Here is a 16,144-nt window from a genome sequence, read left to right on the forward strand (position 1 = left end):
ACCTTGCGAGGGCTTCATGGTGAGAGTGTGCGATGAGACAAAGACGCTACAAAGGTAAAAAGAGGGCGAGAAGAGGGCTGAAACCAAAGAAATCAAAGACGTTGATTGGCCTTTGTGTCCAGACGAATGGAGCGGCTTACTCTGAGAAGAGGACTGAGTTTCTCTTTACGGATCTGCCGTGGGACATCAGCATCAGAAGCTCACTGGAGGGAAAGGGGAGTGGAGAAAATAGAGACTCACTTGTCCATCAGAATGGCCAGATCCTTGAGGACGAATCTCAAAATGACATTGGCAAAGAATGTGCTTGCCCTCTTCAACTTGGCCTCGATGTGGGACTTGAGCTCGGCGGGCAGAGCGGCATAGGCTTCTTCGCTCGGGGTGGAGGCGTCGTTGGTTTGCTGCAAGGACTGGAAGAGGTAGACTGACGTGGGCGACATCGCCGTAGGGTCATCCTTCATCGACGAGGCAGCTTTGCCAGTAGCCCTGCGCAGGGCTCCAAGGTGGAGGGCCATCGAATGGCTTCGCGCAAAAGTCCGTGAGAGGACGTCGACGTAGCCGCCAGCTGGCGAGTCGGACACGAGTGTAGACGAGGACGATGATGATGAGTTCATATTCTCACCCTCTTTGCCACCGCCGCCAGCCAATCGATCGAGACCTCGAGTGAACTTGCTTCCAAAGATGCCTGAGCCGCCTGCAGCGCCACTCTCTCCGCCTGCCGCACTTCCACCCTTCTTGCCCGACGACGAGCTCGCCGACCATCCGTCCACAAAGCCCAGTTTCTTGGCGAGTGTGTTCTGGACCTCGACGAGGATGGCATCAAAGTCCTCGAGCTGCTTTGCGAACCGGCTCGCAAACATGGCTTCCATGCCCGGGTTCTGTCCTGAGGGGGGCTTGCACATCGGCCTTCCAGCCACCTCGACGGCCTCGAGCCCGTTGGACACGAGCTCCAGCATCTTGATCTTGGTGTCCAAAGCGAGCAATCGTGAGCTCCCGCCTGGCTGCGACCACAGCTCCTTTGGCACATAGAGCCGCTGGCTGAGATAAGCCCCTCGCTGCATGGACAGGAGCAGCAGCCTCATCGTGTGGAAGGGCTTCAGCATCGAGTCGATGGGTACCGTTGGCAAAAAGACGCTGGGATCTGGCAGCGACGTCATGACACCGAGCCAGGGCAGCGACGTCGCACTAGTATTCGAAGCGAAAGTTGGGCCTGCGAAGTGCATCGAGGGCAAACCTGAAGGAAAGACGTCGGCGAGAGTAGGCATCTTCTCTGGATTGTAGCCAGCTCCTATAGCTCCCCCTGCTCCCAACTTTCCGGCGCCCAGCCAACCTGGCCCAATCGGATTGCCGTAGGGCGAGATGGGCGTACCCAGTGCATGGTACCCCGAGGAGGCCGAAGGCGCCGGACTCGGAAAGCGGAGCTGTTCCAGTCCGCCGTGGCCTGCACCGCGGTCAGCAACCGCCTGGGCCGCATTAGTCGAAGCCATGACACGTAAGCCTGCTGTTGGGCCCTGCGCAGAAGGCGACAGAGGCGAGAGGGGCATAGAGGCTTTTCTCGTGATCCGTGGGACGGGAGGAGGCCCATTTGGCTGGCCGGGCACCGTTTGACCCATCAAGAAGGCCTGTGGGATCGAGGGTCTTCGGTTGTTGGGCTGAGAAGCGGCTCGCTTTCGACCGGCAGAGAACGACTTGGACCCTTCCTCCGTACTTTCAGTCTCACTAGTCGCTGTGAACTTTGCGTCGGAGGAGGAAGAGGATACGAGCGGGGCGCCAAGAGCGGCAGCAGCAAAAGCGGGAGCAGCAGGGGCACCAGTCGACACGGGCGCAGATGGATCTGGCGACGGCATGGTCCCGATTGCGGGCGACGATGAGGACGACAGAGATGGCGATGAGTTCAAAGGTCGTGGCGAGTCCGTGGCACTACTTCCCTGCTTTCGCCGCTGATGAATTGTACCAGTGGCCGTGGTGGCATTGACCAGGAATGGTTTCGAGGCAGTACCAACCTCTTGCTGCGGAAGTTCGTGCGACGAGGTGAGCGTGGTGATCGCCCTGGGCCGCACGGTGAGAAGACTACTGCTGCTTCCGCCGCTGCCCTTGCTCTGCGAATGGGCCAAGCGCCTCGATTGTTGCTGTTGCTGGCCTTGCACCTGTCTGTCTGACGCCATTCTTGGGTCCTCATCATGTCCAGCATCTCCGCTCGCTGGAAAATCGTAGCTGTTCTGCTCTGTCTTTGACTCGTGCGCAGGCTGATCAGCTTGCTCGAGCTTCATAAGCTTTTGCTGGTTGGCAAGCTCGAGCCCCTCGCTGCTCGGCCTTCTCTCGTTGCGCCGCGAAGCCGAACTGGAGCTGCGATGGGTGGCATCCTCCTGGCTCAGGAGAATGTTAGACAGCGACCCGGCCACCCTGCCCTGATTCGCATGTCGTCTTCCTCGGTTCATCGCAGCCGAATACGACGTTTGCCCCGCCGACACAGGAGTGTCTGGGGACGGTGAGGAAGGGCTCGTGCTCCACAGAGACAGCTGCTGCTGCTGCTGCTGCGACTGACGGTCTGAGCGGTCTGACTCGGCAGTTGCCAAAGACTCGTCACCGAGGCTGATAAGATTCGGGTCGACGTCAAAGTAGGGCGTCGTCGGTGTTCGAATGTCGTCCTCTACCATGTTTGGGCTCGTCTTCAGCATCGACGAATCGCCAGGGACCTTCAGCGCTCCAACGACGGAAGAGCGCAAAGCTCTCGCCGATCGGAACGAGCTGTCAGAGTCGGATCGCTGCAGCCTCACTTCCCCTGCTCCTGCTCCTTGCACGTTGCCACCTGAGGATGCATGCTGCTCAATGGCGATCAGTGGCGGCGCTGACACCGAGACGTTTTCTGCATCACTGTCCAGGTCAGGACGACTAGGCCCGTCTTCTGGGCCCTCGGTGCTCTGCGACGGCTCCGACAGCTCGGCACTTTCTTCTTCTGGCGAATAAATGATGGACAGAAGTCGTATCCGCTCGGCGTAGGTGTCATGCTGCACAGATGCTCTCGTCTCAGCATATATCAACGTTCAAATCACACAGTCAAACTCACAATGACCTTGAGCCTCCTTCTTTCCTCGTCTCTGCTGTGCTTGCGGCTCTTTGACGCCTTTGGTGAGATGCGCTCCATGACCTCCTGCAGCAGCCTGACGGCCTGCTTGTACGCCGCAATGGCGTCTGGTACATTGTTTGCACTGTCAAGTTGCACTGCGCTCTGCGCCTTTTGTAATGCGATCGTCAGGACATTCTTGCTGCTCAATGGTGCTCCGTTTGAATTGAGCAACGACTCGGGCCTCGAGCCTGGAACCGCGCCCAGCTGTACGATGGCGGTATCGGACAGCTGACCAACAGTAGGGCTTGGAGGCAGGCCAGCATATCCGGGGCTGACGCGCGAGTCTCTCGCGTGATTCCGAGGCGTGACTGCTCCAGCGATGTTTCCATCGGGTGGCACAGTCGTCGACACCGCTTCTCCCAGCTCTGTCAGCAACGGCTTGACATCAGATGATGATGACGAAGGTGGTGCATTCTTCAGTGCTGTTTCTGGAGACTCGGCCGGTGCAATGGGCTCCTTGTGAAGATCCTGCTGCTCTTGCTGCTGCTGCTGCTGCTGCTGTTCCTTTTGCTGCAGGGATGCGTTATGCTGCCATCTCTGAGCTGCAGAGGGAGGAAAGTGGCTTGGCGAAGAAGCGCCGTCCGATCGTAAAACGGTCAAAGAAGGCAAGAGCAGCTCCCTCGGTTGGCCAGAGGGGCTCACAGGCGTATCACTCGATGTTGGCTCCGTAGATTGTCTACCGGAATCCCTGGGGAGAGGCGAGACGGATCCGCTGCCTCCAGATACGTGCCTATCGCTGCTACCTCTTCGCTGGAACTCCGAAAGGAGATTCGAATTGCTCGTTTGGCGCATATAGCTTGACCTCTTGGCACTCGACGAGGCATTTGGCCGGGTGTCCCAGTTGGCAGCGACAGAAGAGCCTGGATGGAACGAGACTGCATCTGCCTTGTTGTACTGCAGCCGACTCAGGCGTCCCACTTTGGGACCGTTCGCCGAGGAAGACGACATGGACGAGCTCGAGGACCAAGTGCCATCGCCATGTCTCGCCTGCGTCTCCATCTCCCTGCCCATGTTGCCGTAGGAGGAGGCTCTGCTAAGCCTTCGCTGACCATCGGGCAGTGTCTCGTTAAGGTACTCTGGCGAGAGCGGAGGCGAAGTCGGCCTTGGGCGCGAGGAGTTCCGACCCGGATTCCGCGTACTAATGAGCGAATCGTCGGCCGTTGTCGCAGACCCCAAGCTGGAATCACTCTCCCTCGCTCCATTGTACACGCTGCTGTTCGGCCCTTGTCCTGCAGCCGCGCTCGTAGATGGGACAAAGCTAGCATCGGGATGAATCCCGGTGTTCACTTCGTTGCTGCTGTCGCTATCGCCAAGTGGCCACTTTCTTGCGGGCTTCGCGTCTGCCGCTTTTTCCTTGCTCCTGAATGTTTCCACGTCATTGCGCAGTCCCGTCGTTGTAGTAAAGGGTTCTGCTTCGCCACTTCCAACACCTGCTTCTGCTATCGGCCTGATCGTAGAGTCTGTCTTCGCTGACTCAGTCGATGGTCTCGGCGGCGAGGGCCCTGTCAACGAAGAAGAAAGTGTGTCATGCGTTGGCGCATTTATCGCAGCTGCTGGCGGCCCTTCCTTCGCCCGGGGTCGATTTGAGTCCGCACTCGTCGTGCCTGTCCCGGTTGCCTTTGTTCTTCCTCTTCCCGTCGCTGGGCCCGCACCGGCCACATTCTCCGGCTTCTCTGGAGACCCCCTCACCCTGCCCGCGCCTGTATCAAACAGAGGCTGCACCACTTGATGCTGTTGCGGGCCAGGTCTGGTCGCAGAAAGATCTGCCAGCATCGCCGTTGTATCTTGGCGGCCTTTGGAAGGCGAGGGCGAAGGCGAGGAGTTATTGCTGTCCCACTGTGCAGCCAGGGCCGCAACATTGACGCCAGCCCCTCGAGGCTTGGATGTCGGATGAGGGATGTTTATGTTGCTCGATGTCAACTTCCTATTTGACGACGACAGTGGCCCGGTGCCTGGGCCTGTTGCATCGGTGTGCATTGCGTGAGCAGGAGAGTCGTTTGTCGACGACGAGAAGGCGGAGTTGTTTGCCGAGATCGATGAGGCCAAGGCCGAGGCAGGTGTCGACATCTCATCAGGGGCGCCGCGTTCCCACTGGTCTTTCAGACCTGAAGGTCGACGAGGCTGCGGGGGCGTTGAAGCTGTTGGCATCGCCATGCTGGTCGGGTTGCTGCTGCTACTGCTGCCGTTGTTGTGTCTTGTCGGTGGTGATTCCTGTGCTCGAGGCCTGGACTGTGACGCTTGGGCCGCCGGGATAGATGCGAAAGAAGGGGAGGTGCGTGACGCTGCATTTGCAGCTGAACCCGGTCCCGAGATGTTGACTGGTCCCGAGGCTCCCGATATTCCCGGTGGTGTTGTCGTCGTCGGCGTCGTCGTCGTCGTCGCTGCTGCTGCCGCCCGCTTACCCATCTGGGCTCCCAAACGGCTCCCTCGCGAGTTGGGAGTCGCGCGAGCTGCCACTGGTGACAATGGTACCCTCGCCAAGTCGGGACCGCTGCTGCTGGCAGGGCCATAGTCTAGTGCACGGCCCCTCTGCGCTTGTCCCTGAGCCAGAAACCCACTGTCCGGCAGTCGCCCTGCTCCTGCTCCTGCTCCTGCTCCTGCTCCTCGGATTTCGTCGGGAGAAAGCGCGGCACTTCGCGGAGCGGAAGACGAAGAAGAAGACGTCAAAGACGCGCCCGCAGCGGCCCTGGGCGGGGATGGGGACGAGAGGTCGTCAAGGGTGAGGAACGAGCGTCCGACGTCTGCCGCAGCGCCCCCTGCCGCTGGTCGCCCTGCACCCCCAGGGAGCCTCGAGCCGCTGCCGCTGGCGTTCGACATGGCGTCCTGCTCGGTCCTTTGTCAAAAGGGGGGAAGACCTCCCTCGCCCGTTGACAAGACAAGAGGTGGCTGGGGAGATGAAGGCGGAGCGCTGTGACTTCTCTCTCTCTTGCCCTTTCCGCCGGCAAAAAAAAGGCTGCTTCTTCGCTTGCCTCTTCACGCTAGCGGCCCCTCCTGTTCGTGGTGAATGGGGCAGCTGAATTCACTCCATCCAACCTGTTCCCTCCTTCTCTTCTCTCAGCGCCGTCGTCCCTCGTCGTTGCGTGGAGCGGCCTTGCGGCTGAAGTCTTGAGGAGGTGATGTGGCGGGGCGGGTGACAAAACGGGCGCGATCCGGGAATGAGGTCCGACCGCGACGCAGGGACATGAAGCTACCAGATGACCGGCGTAGATGGACCTCCTGCAATGACGTCTGCCGCTGCCAAGATTGTCCGAGTGATGTCCGCGCCCCGCGAGGCAAGCACAAGGCACTAGAGACGGAAAAGAAAGGGGAAGGGGAAGACCGGAAAGGGCGAGAGTGCACGCGCTGTTCGCAAGCAGGGACGTCGCTCGGTCGTCGTCCTGTACGACAAAGTCGCCCCCGCCCTTGCGCTTTACTACTACTAAAACTTGGACGCGTCCTCGGTTTCCGCTAGCTTCCCTCTCCTCTTCTGTCTGCTTGAATAGGGTGCCGGGGGCTTGAATAGGGTGCTTCCAGCGCTTGCCTTGCTGCTAGCCGCCTTCGATAAATTACCCTGGAGGGGCCCACAACCAAAATTTAGCGTTGCTAGCTTAAAGACGGCTTTTCTTTCACAGTCGAGGCAAGACGACGTGGCTGGTGGCAGGTCGTGCAAGTTGGCGCCTCAGAGCAGACCCAGGCCATTATCTGGCGCTGATACATGATCATCTGTTGGCTCGTTCTTAGAATTGACAATCACTTTGGAAGGGTTGAGTGTTCGTGTATGTGGGCGAGATCTCTCTTTGGTCTCAGGAATAAGAAACTCGGATAGATGGGGCAATCGATGGTTCAGGTGATGTAGAAGAAGAAGGGCGACTTGTCCCCGAGCATGTCGTAGTCTTCCTTGGCCGATCGCGGCACACGTCCAGTGAAGAGGAGCCTAGCCTTTCGATTGCCCGCACGGTGGATGGCGCCGCCGTACAGGACACCCAAAAAGACGCCTGCGAGCGAGAAGCCGGCATTGATGAGGAACGCTTCTCGATACAGGGGCGCGGATCCTTCCAGAAAGATGACCGAGCCCAGAATGCCGCCTGGTCCCACGCCGCATCCAATGACCAGCGCCATCGCAACGTTGCGCTTTGTATCGCCGCTCGTATTGCCGCTGGACCGATCGTTCTCGTCAGCCCATTGTGAAGCGTCATCAGCGGTGGGAGGGTGTCACTCACCTCACTAGGGCAAAGACACTACAGGCCCCGCCGAATGAACCCATTGCCATGAAGATTGTGGATAGGTAGCGAATGATTGAAGTTGGATTCAAGGTCCCAATCAACCATGCCATGACGCCGATGAACATCGAGATGACGTAGCTGCGAGTTCACAGCTGAGCACTTTGAGGACAAGAGATCTGCCTGTCGACTTGAGACTCACACCAAGATGCGGCAATTCCAACGGTCGCTGTAGATTGCTGTCGCGACGACGTAGATGGCAGCGATGAAATAGACGATGGCCGTATAGCCCTGTGCTTTATATTTGTTGTAACCCAAGCCATCCTCGATGATGATGGGCAATGTCAGGGCGACGCTCATCATTGGCACGCTGGCACAGAAGAGGAGTAGGACAAGTAACCAGACGAAGCCGTCAGTGAAGGCGTTTTTGACAAATTTCCAGTGGTAGCCGAGCGTTGTCTTGAAGCGATAGTGTTCTTGGTCGTACAAGACGCATTCCTTCATATAAGCCTTGTCTTCAGCAGAGAGGAAGCCGCAGTCGTCGATGTCCTTCCTTATGAAGAAGTAAGAGCCGACGGACACGATGATGGAGCATATGCCTTCGATGACGAGAATCATCCTCCAATCGGCCATCTTTTCTCTGAGAGGATTGACAACTTGTACCGCCAGTGAGATGCAACCACCAACGCTCTACCATAAAAATGTAAGCGAAGGACCAAAAAACCGTATCTGCCAACTCACGCCAGCAATGACACCAGCCGAGAAGAATAGCCCGATGCTGTGGGAGACGAAAGTGCGAGGGAAGAAGCCGCCAAGGTAGTAGACGATGCCAGGGAAGACTCCAGCTGTTTGGGGCAGGACTATGGTCACCATCATTTCGAGAAGGGATCTTCCCTGCCAACATAAATCCACCTTCACAGGCACCAAGTACAAGTCTAACGATGAAGATGTGCTTTGTGTTGTTGACGAACGCCGTCAAGAGCATTGCAGTGCCCCAGCCGACACCGATGACAGGAAGCCATATCTTGGCTCCAAGCCAGCGAAGAACAAGATTGGATGGCACCTGTTGGCGCAATGGTGTTAGCGCATGAATTCACAGCGGACGGCACGTTCCCTATATGCTTTCCTCGAAGAGAGTGTAAGTGAAGAAAAAGAGGACAACAGCAATGGTGTAGTGTGCATGTGTGATTTTGATGTCCTGGTTCATGCCCGCAACCTTCACGTTGGCCATAGCTACCGTTCATTTGTGAGTTCTGTGTGGCTGGGGTTCTAGGAGACGATCTGGCATCACTTACCGGTACGATCCACTGCGCAGAATGGCCCACCGCAAATCTCAGTTGCAGCACAGCTCCATACCGGCTAAACAACTTACTGAAAGCACACAAATAGAGAAGCATCACCGGGGGCAGCTTCAGAAGAGGAGAAAGTCAGCAACGGTAAAAAGTGAGGCAGTAAAATGCAACCGAGGCGATTGCGCACAATATGGAAATTGATCTTGGTCATGATTTTGACAATCCTCTTCCTGTCGATCGTCGTCCTCGCATTGAGAACAGTGACTGGATTGCTTGGTGGTAGCTTGATTTTACTGCCTGTCTCCTGACCTCCGTCGGTGGCGTGACCCGAGAAACTTCTCCTAGGATCCCTAACGTCGTCATCTTCAAAGTAGGTGTTGCGCCTCATCTGATGGGTGAAATCGCTCGTGTCGACGGCCTCAGGCGTCATGAGGGAAGGTTTCGAGCGCGTACAGTGAAGTGAATGTTCGCCAGAGGTTCCTTCTTGAGAGCAAGGCAATGAAGGCACCATCGAGAGCTCATGCATCTCCAAGCCCGTTTTCTCAAAAGTCGTCATGGCGATCGAAGGCGGTGGGTCCGCTTTTATCGTTCAGGAACTGGAAGACTGTGGAAGCGGAGCAAGCAGTATATTGGCAATTATAAGGCTTTCATGAAAAGTCTCTCGGCGAAGGGAGGGGAAGAAAGCGGCCATAGTCGGCAATGTATCTCGCCGAACAGCGGGCGAGACGGTGATGAAGAGGGGTGTGACATCTATTTTGCGGAGCTAACCCTGTACATCGTAGATTGAAGGGGGTCCTCCAAGGACCTCGGAGCTGCGAGCTTTGCTGTTTCTGCGGAGCTGGCGGGCTGTGAACCTGCGGGCTTTCTGACGGTGCTGTCGCCGTGTTGGTTTGCCCCTCTCGAGAGGTTGCAGACCACGTGACCAATGTTGACGCGCCTGTCAAAGCAACATTCGGCCTACTCCATCTAAAATAGGTCTCTATCTAGACCTCGTCGTGCATCCACCCTCTTCCCCACTTCTCTTCCCCTTCCCTCATTTTCTTAACGAGGCAGCCGATCTCAGGAAGCTTTAACTAGGCACTCGGAGGGGGAAACAGGTCGCACGGCGCTTTCAGTCGACTGGGGGGGAAAAAGGGCGTTGGTGTGAGGCGTAAACTCAGGCGGTGGCCCTAGCGTCGTCAATTGCGAAACTACCCATCCCTTTGTCCCCGGCTATTCTCGGAATAGGGACACATTTGGTTCGCGCACTGCTCTGCTTTCTGAACCGACAGTGACGTCTACCCCCTCTCGGTCGTCTCTTCTGCGATAGAAAGAGAAAGAGAGAAGAGAGAGGAGATGTATCACTCCGACTTTGGGCGTCGGCTGCGAAGCCAGTCATCCAGCGCATCCTCGCCAAGTCGGACCCGCAACGATGGTGGGATATCCCCATCTCCCTCTTCCGATCGCCTGTCGGCAGGTCTCGTCGGTGGTTCTTCCTTTGCTGTGGGTGACCACGCCCGCGCAAGTACGGACTCCCTCGAAAGGGCGAAACCGGGGTCTAGCTCGAGGAATGGCAGCCGGGAGAGCGTAAAAGACAGGCCACGAACGCCAAGGAAGGGAGGCGACAGGTGGGTATCCTTTCTTCCTGCTTGATGAGATACGAAAGGTATTCATCCACAGCTTCTCTCTTTACAGATTTATTCCAAATCGAGAAAGTGGGGACGACCAAAAGGACGCCTTTCAGCTCATGGCGAGCTCGCCCTCTACGCCTCATAGGCACAAACGAAAGATCACAGCTGATGCTGACGTTCAGAAAGGTACGAGATGTGATGAGACTTGAACACTTTCGGGCAAGTTGCTGATATGGTCTAATTTGCTGGTTGCAGAAGAAGCCAATCAAACGTTCTCCACGCTGCTTTCTTCGGAGCTCTTTGGGGTCGACTCGGTCGCCTATGCACAAGCAGCGATATCGAATGATCTCTCCTCATCGCCCACCGTTCGAGCGTCGGGCAGCTCGTCTCCCTCTAGAAGTAGCGTGCCCGTCACACCGACCAAAAAGAACATATACTCGCACAGATCGCCATCCTCGTCACGGTCCAGAAGTATCGGAACGCCTGGGCGTAGCGGCGGATCAGAAAGAATAGGACTATACCCCGGTGTTTCGATGCCAAAATCTCCGGGCAGGAGCCTTTTTGGAGGCTCGGTCTCGGACACCAATCTCGTCGACAGCCTTGATTCGCCAAATCACTCTGCATATAACGTCAGCCCAGTCAAGATGGAAAGCCAACGGTTGTTGAGCAGCCCGCGAAGAGTCCATCGAGTTTTGAGCAAGGTCCCTTATAAAGTCCTGGATGCACCAGAACTGGCTGTGAGTTGGGCAACGCAGAACGGACGCAAATGGAGCAGGCTAATAAAGACTTTGCTCCTCTCTCAGGACGACTACTATCTCAATCTTGTCGACTGGTCCTCTGCTGACGTGCTCGGCGTTGGGTTGGGTCATTGCGTATACCTTTGGTCAGCCAAGACGTCGGGGGTGACAAAGCTTTGCGATCTCAAGGAAAACAAACCTGAATTGGATAGGGATAAGGTCATGGGTATCAGCTGGTCGGGCCAGGGTAACTATCTGGCTGTGGGGACTCAGAATGGGAAAGTGCAAATCTGGGATCCGGTGACGCTCAAATGCATTCGAACCATGACCGGCCACAAGCAAAGGGTCGGGGCACTGGCGTGGAACGAGCATATTCTTACGTCAGGGTCTAGGGACCGCAGTATCTATCATCGCGACGTGCGCGTTCCCCAGCAGTCGATTCGGGAGCTCAAGGGGCATAAGCAGGAGGTTTGCGGGCTCAAGTGGAATACAATGACGAACCAGCTGGCCAGCGGAGGCAACGACAACAAGCTCTTCGTCTGGGACGGCCTGGGGAGCTCGGCTTTGCACCAGTTTGCCGAGCATACGGCCGCCGTCAAGGCTATCGCGTGGAGCCCTCACCAACAGGGTCTGCTTGCTTCCGGTGGTGGAACCGCCGATATGAAGATCAAGTACTGGAACACCGTCACAGGAGCCAAGCTATCGGAAGTCGACACTGGCTCGCAAGTGTGCAATTTAGCATGGTCAAAGACTTCTAACGAGATTATCTCGACACACGGCTTCAGTTCCGGCAAAGTCCACAACCAGGTCCAAATCTGGCGATACCCGGGCATGCAGCAGGTCGCCTCTCTTACTGGTCACACCATGAGAGTCCTATACCTCGCCATGAGCCCTGATGGCGAGACTATCGTGTCAGGCGCTGGTGACGAAACGCTGCGATTTTGGAACCTAAACACGCCAGCAAAGAAGCTCGTCGCTGCCGAAACAAGCTCGACCTTGAATCCATTCGCCAAGCTGCGATGATTTCCGCCCTCTCTTACTTTACGCCCCGTCTCGTCGGACTTAACCAGTTGCAGCATTTCCCTCATATCCTGTCTTTATACATACACCCAAAGCCTCCATTCCTCATCAGCAGTCTACATGCTACACTACAAATGATTCTCTCTCTTCTCATGTACTCTTTCCCATTTACTGTCTTCGTCATATCCATCACCATCCAAGGGCTTCCATCAATCTGCCGTGCACGTGATTTCCATCGTCGCGTGGGCTGTCTCGGCGGAGTTTGCGAGCTCAAGTGGTGACTTGAGACTTTGACCACTGCCTGACGCCCATCTCTTTGTCGAGCATCATCTGTGTCAAGGATCAGCTTGACAGCCTCACATACTCTTCTTCTTTCGCACGCGACCTTTTCGCCTTCGCCTTCGCTTCTTTGCAAGACCTTTTTTGCGCATCGACCACCTCTCTGCGCTTCAAAGCACACCAATCGCACAGCAACCCTCGCCGACCAAAAGGTAGTACCCTGTAAGTGATCATTGGTCCTTCTTAAACCCGATTGCTCTTCCTCCGTTCCATGGTCAAATCTTCTCCGCGAGCAACGTTTCAAAGACGGTCGATGAAATGCTGTAGGGGCTGTGGACAATGAGGCAGAACGGAAAGCCGGATAACGGCCGGCATCTTTATCTCTGAAGCTTGCAGATCGGGTGGCTGACGATTCTCTTGTCCTTGTAAATTATCAGACAATGGCTCTCAAGAGGATCAACAAGGTGAGTTTAGTGGAAGCTTCACAACTTCATGAAGTCCTGATCTCGCATTTGACGTGGTGCTTACTGCCACGCACTAAATTCAACAGGAGCTTGCCGATCTCGGCCGTGACCCTCCCACGTCTTGCAGCGCCGGTCCCACGGGTGACAACATGTTCCAGGTAAGGAATACCAACAGCAATGTGCTGCGCATCGCAATGGGGTACTGAATACTTTTATCGTACAGTGGCAAGCGACGATCATGGGCCCGGTAAGACACTTTTCTCCTCCTCGTCTTCACTTTCTGCCTTTTTTCTGACCCAGTCTGTCCCCTCAGGGCGACTCTCCATACTCTGGCGGCGTCTTCTTCCTGACCATTACCTTCGTGAGTGCAGCGTACGAAATGTTTGGGAGACACACTCTCTCCGGGCTAGCGACTTACCCTTCCGCCACAGCCGACCGACTACCCCTTCAAGCCACCCAAGGTTGCTTTCTCGACCAAGATCTACCACCCAAACATCAACTCGAACGGTTCCATCTGCCTCGACATTCTTCGAGACCAATGGAGCCCCGCTCTCACGATCAGCAAGGGTGAGCGGCCTAGAAGGCTGAGCAGCAAGCGACCTCGCAGCTGACTAAGAATTTCCCTTTCCAGTTCTCCTCTCAATCTGCTCCATGTTGACGGGTCAGTGATCTTGTGCAAGCTCACATTACGATAAAGTTTCTGACATATGACCTTTGTTCCCACAGACCCCAACCCGGACGACCCACTGGTTCCGGAAATTGCTAATCTCTACAAGACGGACAGGCCACGCTACGAAAGCACGGCGCGAGAGTGGACGCGGAAGTGAGTGGCGCTGGGTTTCTCAGTAGCTTTCGCAGGCATCTGATCAATCCTTGACTCCAGGTACGCCATGTGAGGACGACCAGTCTTTTTGCTATCGGCGTTCGAGATCAGGCGTACTAGACCAAGGCGGAGTGGGAAAACAAGGGAGAGAAGAGATGTTCGATAAGGGCGACGCCAGGCTACTGCTTTCCGATTGGGGGCCAAGGTCTGATATAGAGGCTCTCATGTCGATGCTGCTCTCATCATCAGACATCGCCTCTCACATGCACATTTTGTCTCATCACCCATTTCCCTTTCACCCCTTCCTTCACCATCTTTATCACCCAGTTTTTCCTCGTCTTTCTATTTTCTCTCTCTTTTGCGCGCGCCTCTCTCTCAACTTCACGACTTGACCTGATCGCAAATACAACTTCATGAACCACCTATCTAGCAGAGTTGCAACGACAGCCTGCGAGTGCGCTCGTTAAGCGCTCCTTTTCGTTGCTGGTGGTTGCTGGTTGCCAAATGGCGAACAGCCTGTCTCCGATACGAAAGGAAACGGGATGAGGGGGCGCAAGGGGGAGGAGGCTGTGTGGGTCCGTGCACCAATAATTTGGCGACCTATCCTGCCCTCGGCCGCCGCTCAGCTCAAGGACCCCCTCACCCGACTACCTCTCCAGACAGCCCAGACACCAGCGCGCGAGGTAAAGCTCACAGTCTTGCAAGGACGACGACGTCTTTCGGAGGGGAGGAGGCAACAAGCTTCTGGCGAGGTGGCTGCCCTCTCTCTCTCTCTTTCTTTCGTCGCTCAAGACCCTTTCGCAACGGACCGCTCACTACCTCGCCCGCTTTGACTCACTCGCTTCACCTACCTTGAACGCACGCATCCACAATCATCGCCCCATTCTCCTTTCATCAGTACGGCCACAAGGCACGTACGCAAAGAGGCATACACATAAACCAACATAACCACACACGCAATCAAGATGGGCATGGTTCATCGCGAGTACCTCGCCTCGTCGCGGATCTTTGGGTGCAAAAAGTGCAAGACGCACCTCACGACGATCGAGCGCCTCGTCAGCCGAGTGAGCAGCCTTCATTATCCTTGGGTTTCTGTCTTTCCCCTCTTGAGCATCTCTGACAATCATGCTCGTGTTATCAACCATTCAGAACTTCAATGGCCAGACTGGTAGGGCGTGCCTCTTTGACCACGTCGTCAACATCACCCTGGGCGACGCAGACGACCGGCAAATGACAACGGGTCTGCACACAGTCAGGGATGTGCGGTGCGCAAATTGCAGCCACATTTTGGGCTGGAAGTATGTGAGTGGGTTGTGGTGCCGCTTATACAAGTGTATGTCACTAGTCTGTCTGTCTGACGTCTGGTTGCACCATCGACAAAGGACAAGGCCCACGTTGATTCGGAGCGGTACAAGGAAAAGAAGTTCATCCTCGAGGTGAGTCCGTCCGGTAGTCCTTGGGATATCCTCTAGGCAAGCGTGCGCACAAATTGATGGCGTGGTCCACCCCTTTTTTCCACAGCGCGCCCTCATAGACGACGTAGAATGATGCCGGCCGAGCAGTGCTGCTCCACAAGTCTCTCATTTCCATGGCTATGTGCACCCGGCGGCTACTGTTACAATGCAATCATGTCGGTTTCGTCTTTGCCTTTTTTGCCCCTCTGGCCGCCTTCATTCTCTCAAGCCTGGCTTTGAGCGCATTGACTCTGCCGCTCCTCATCAGAACTCGCTCAAGTATGACAATATTGAATCACACTCACCTCTCGTTTGCCTCGTCCTGTATGCGTTGCTCCTCCTCAAATCTTGCCATGATCTCCTCCCTCTCCTCACGATCCAATCTCGCGCGCTTCTCCTCCTCTGTCTCCTCCTCTTTCTCTGCCTCCTCTTCTATCTCCTCCTCGCCGTCTTCAAGTGGTGCTCGTCCGGGCACCTGGCGCAGCTTAGGCGCAACCTCGATTGTGGCACCCGCCAAGTAGAGGCCTCTATCCGGCTGGGCGTCGCTCTCGCTGGCCTGGGACATGACCTCTCGCTGAAACCTTTCCCATTCCGGGTCGACTTGTTCCTCGTTGATTTTGGCCCTCTTCTTGGCAACCTGGTCTCCCTGCCCGCCATCTTCTGAAGAAAACTGCTCTCCCTTACGCTTGCCGGCAGCAGCAGAAGAAGAAGAAGCTGCTTGTGCCTCGCGTTGTCGCTGAGCTGCTTCTTCTTCTTCTGCTCTTCTCTGCTTCTTCTCTGCCTCCTCCACTTCGGCCCGCTTGATCTCCTCTGCCTTGGCTCGGTGGCTCTTGCTCGCGGCGTGGCTCGCCCAGAGGCTCTCGTGCTTGATCGTCAAGTCGCACGCCAGGCAGCGCAGCGCGCCCGTCTTGCGGTGGTACGACGCAAAGCGGTCCGGGATCGCCGTCGCCCCTCCTGACGACGAAGTAGAAGCCCCTGCCCCTGCCGACGAAGACGGAGCCGCTCGCTTTTGTGCAGCGGCAGCTCGAAGCAGCGAGCGAGCATCGGCAGGCATCGTCGTTGGTTCTCTTTGTTAGGAGTGAGCTGCTACTTACTGACTTGTCTGTTTTCTCCGTCTCCTTCTTTCTCTTTCTCTTTATTTT

At 56.2% G+C, this 16,144-nt stretch overlaps 7 protein-coding genes across 7 annotated transcripts; 4 read left to right on the forward strand and 3 right to left on the reverse strand.

The window, feature by feature from the left end:
- Window positions 1-19: 19 nt before the first annotated feature.
- FA10DRAFT_127229 (hypothetical protein) lies at window positions 20-6,021 on the reverse strand. The gene is made up of 3 exons (XM_025517959.1): window positions 3,065-6,021; window positions 241-3,005; window positions 20-173 (listed from the first exon to the last, which is right to left on the reverse strand). The coding sequence occupies exons 1-3, from the start codon at window positions 5,939-5,941 to the stop codon at window positions 137-139; spliced, it is 5,679 nt and encodes a 1,892-aa protein (XP_025378123.1). The 5' UTR covers window positions 5,942-6,021; the 3' UTR covers window positions 20-136.
- Window positions 6,022-6,946: 925 nt separating this feature from the next.
- Window positions 6,947-9,198, reverse strand: FA10DRAFT_279930 (MFS general substrate transporter; the record flags this gene model as incomplete). The annotated part of the gene is made up of 10 exons (XM_025523582.1): window positions 8,925-9,198; window positions 8,803-8,879; window positions 8,696-8,732; window positions 8,619-8,630; window positions 8,483-8,556; window positions 8,264-8,386; window positions 8,065-8,217; window positions 7,526-8,013; window positions 7,324-7,464; window positions 6,947-7,259 (listed from the first exon to the last, which is right to left on the reverse strand). The coding sequence occupies exons 1-10, from the start codon at window positions 9,169-9,171 to the stop codon at window positions 6,947-6,949; spliced, it is 1,665 nt and encodes a 554-aa protein (XP_025378124.1). The 5' UTR covers window positions 9,172-9,198.
- A 1,560-nt stretch (window positions 9,199-10,758) lies between these two features.
- FA10DRAFT_230438 (WD40 repeat-like protein) lies at window positions 10,759-11,985 on the forward strand (the record flags this gene model as incomplete). The annotated part of the gene is made up of 2 exons (XM_025518819.1): window positions 10,759-10,962; window positions 11,029-11,985. 2 exons carry the CDS (start codon window positions 10,759-10,761, stop codon window positions 11,983-11,985), a joined length of 1,161 nt encoding a protein of 386 aa, XP_025378125.1.
- Window positions 11,986-12,301: 316 nt separating this feature from the next.
- Window positions 12,302-14,109, forward strand: FA10DRAFT_267355 (putative ubiquitin conjugating enzyme E2-16 kDa). Its single transcript, XM_025521878.1, has 9 exons — window positions 12,302-12,483; window positions 12,699-12,725; window positions 12,812-12,883; window positions 12,949-12,972; window positions 13,039-13,086; window positions 13,157-13,292; window positions 13,357-13,386; window positions 13,452-13,548; window positions 13,609-14,109. The coding sequence occupies exons 2-9, from the start codon at window positions 12,702-12,704 to the stop codon at window positions 13,619-13,621; spliced, it is 444 nt and encodes a 147-aa protein (XP_025378126.1). The 5' UTR covers window positions 12,302-12,483; window positions 12,699-12,701; the 3' UTR covers window positions 13,622-14,109.
- On the forward strand, window positions 13,961-14,537 carry FA10DRAFT_127707 (hypothetical protein). Its single transcript, XM_025517960.1, has one exon. It carries the CDS (start codon window positions 14,091-14,093, stop codon window positions 14,379-14,381), a length of 291 nt encoding a protein of 96 aa, XP_025378127.1. The 5' UTR covers window positions 13,961-14,090; the 3' UTR covers window positions 14,382-14,537.
- On the forward strand, window positions 14,206-15,255 carry FA10DRAFT_267357 (yippee-like protein). The gene is made up of 4 exons (XM_025521879.1): window positions 14,206-14,612; window positions 14,698-14,850; window positions 14,931-14,984; window positions 15,070-15,255. Exons 1-4 carry the CDS (start codon window positions 14,514-14,516, stop codon window positions 15,094-15,096), a joined length of 333 nt encoding a protein of 110 aa, XP_025378128.1. The 5' UTR covers window positions 14,206-14,513; the 3' UTR covers window positions 15,097-15,255.
- FA10DRAFT_302119 (hypothetical protein) lies at window positions 14,899-16,056 on the reverse strand (the record flags this gene model as incomplete). The annotated part of the gene is made up of 2 exons (XM_025525061.1): window positions 14,899-15,253; window positions 15,308-16,056. The coding sequence occupies 2 exons, from the start codon at window positions 16,054-16,056 to the stop codon at window positions 15,175-15,177; spliced, it is 828 nt and encodes a 275-aa protein (XP_025378129.1). The 3' UTR covers window positions 14,899-15,174.
- Window positions 16,057-16,144: the final 88 nt, after the last annotated feature.

Source organism: Acaromyces ingoldii (genome assembly GCF_003144295.1).
Source record: "Acaromyces ingoldii strain MCA 4198 unplaced genomic scaffold FA10scaffold_3, whole genome shotgun sequence".
In the NCBI taxonomy this organism is placed as follows: Eukaryota; Fungi; Basidiomycota; class Exobasidiomycetes; order Exobasidiales; family Cryptobasidiaceae; genus Acaromyces; species Acaromyces ingoldii.

Bases quoted from the DNA above. Each gene is read 5' to 3' on its own strand.
- FA10DRAFT_127229 (XM_025517959.1), bottom strand. From the start codon at position 5,941: ATGTCGAACGCCAGCGGCAGCGGCTCGAGGCTCCCTGGGGGTGCAGGG. The intron at 3,006-3,064 runs GTGAGTTTGACT...GCATCTGTGCAG, and splicing joins GAAGGAGGCTCAAGGTCATT to CATGACACCTACGCCGAGCG. The intron at 174-240 runs GTGAGTCTCTAT...GTCCCACGGCAG, and splicing joins CTGGCCATTCTGATGGACAA to ATCCGTAAAGAGAAACTCAG.
- FA10DRAFT_267355 (XM_025521878.1), top strand. From the start codon at position 12,702: ATGGCTCTCAAGAGGATCAACAAG. The intron at 13,293-13,356 runs GTGAGCGGCCTA...TTCCCTTTCCAG, and splicing joins CGCTCTCACGATCAGCAAGG to TTCTCCTCTCAATCTGCTCC. The intron at 13,387-13,451 runs GTCAGTGATCTT...TTGTTCCCACAG, and splicing joins AATCTGCTCCATGTTGACGG to ACCCCAACCCGGACGACCCA.
- FA10DRAFT_267357 (XM_025521879.1), top strand. From the start codon at position 14,514: ATGGGCATGGTTCATCGCGAGTACCTCGCCTCGTCGCGGATCTTTGGG. The intron at 14,613-14,697 runs GTGAGCAGCCTT...TCAACCATTCAG, and splicing joins TCGAGCGCCTCGTCAGCCGA to AACTTCAATGGCCAGACTGG. The intron at 14,985-15,069 runs GTGAGTCCGTCC...TTTTTTCCACAG, and splicing joins AAAAGAAGTTCATCCTCGAG to CGCGCCCTCATAGACGACGT.
- FA10DRAFT_127707 (XM_025517960.1), top strand. From the start codon at position 14,091: ATGAGGGGGCGCAAGGGGGAGGAGGCTGTGTGGGTCCGTGCACCAATA.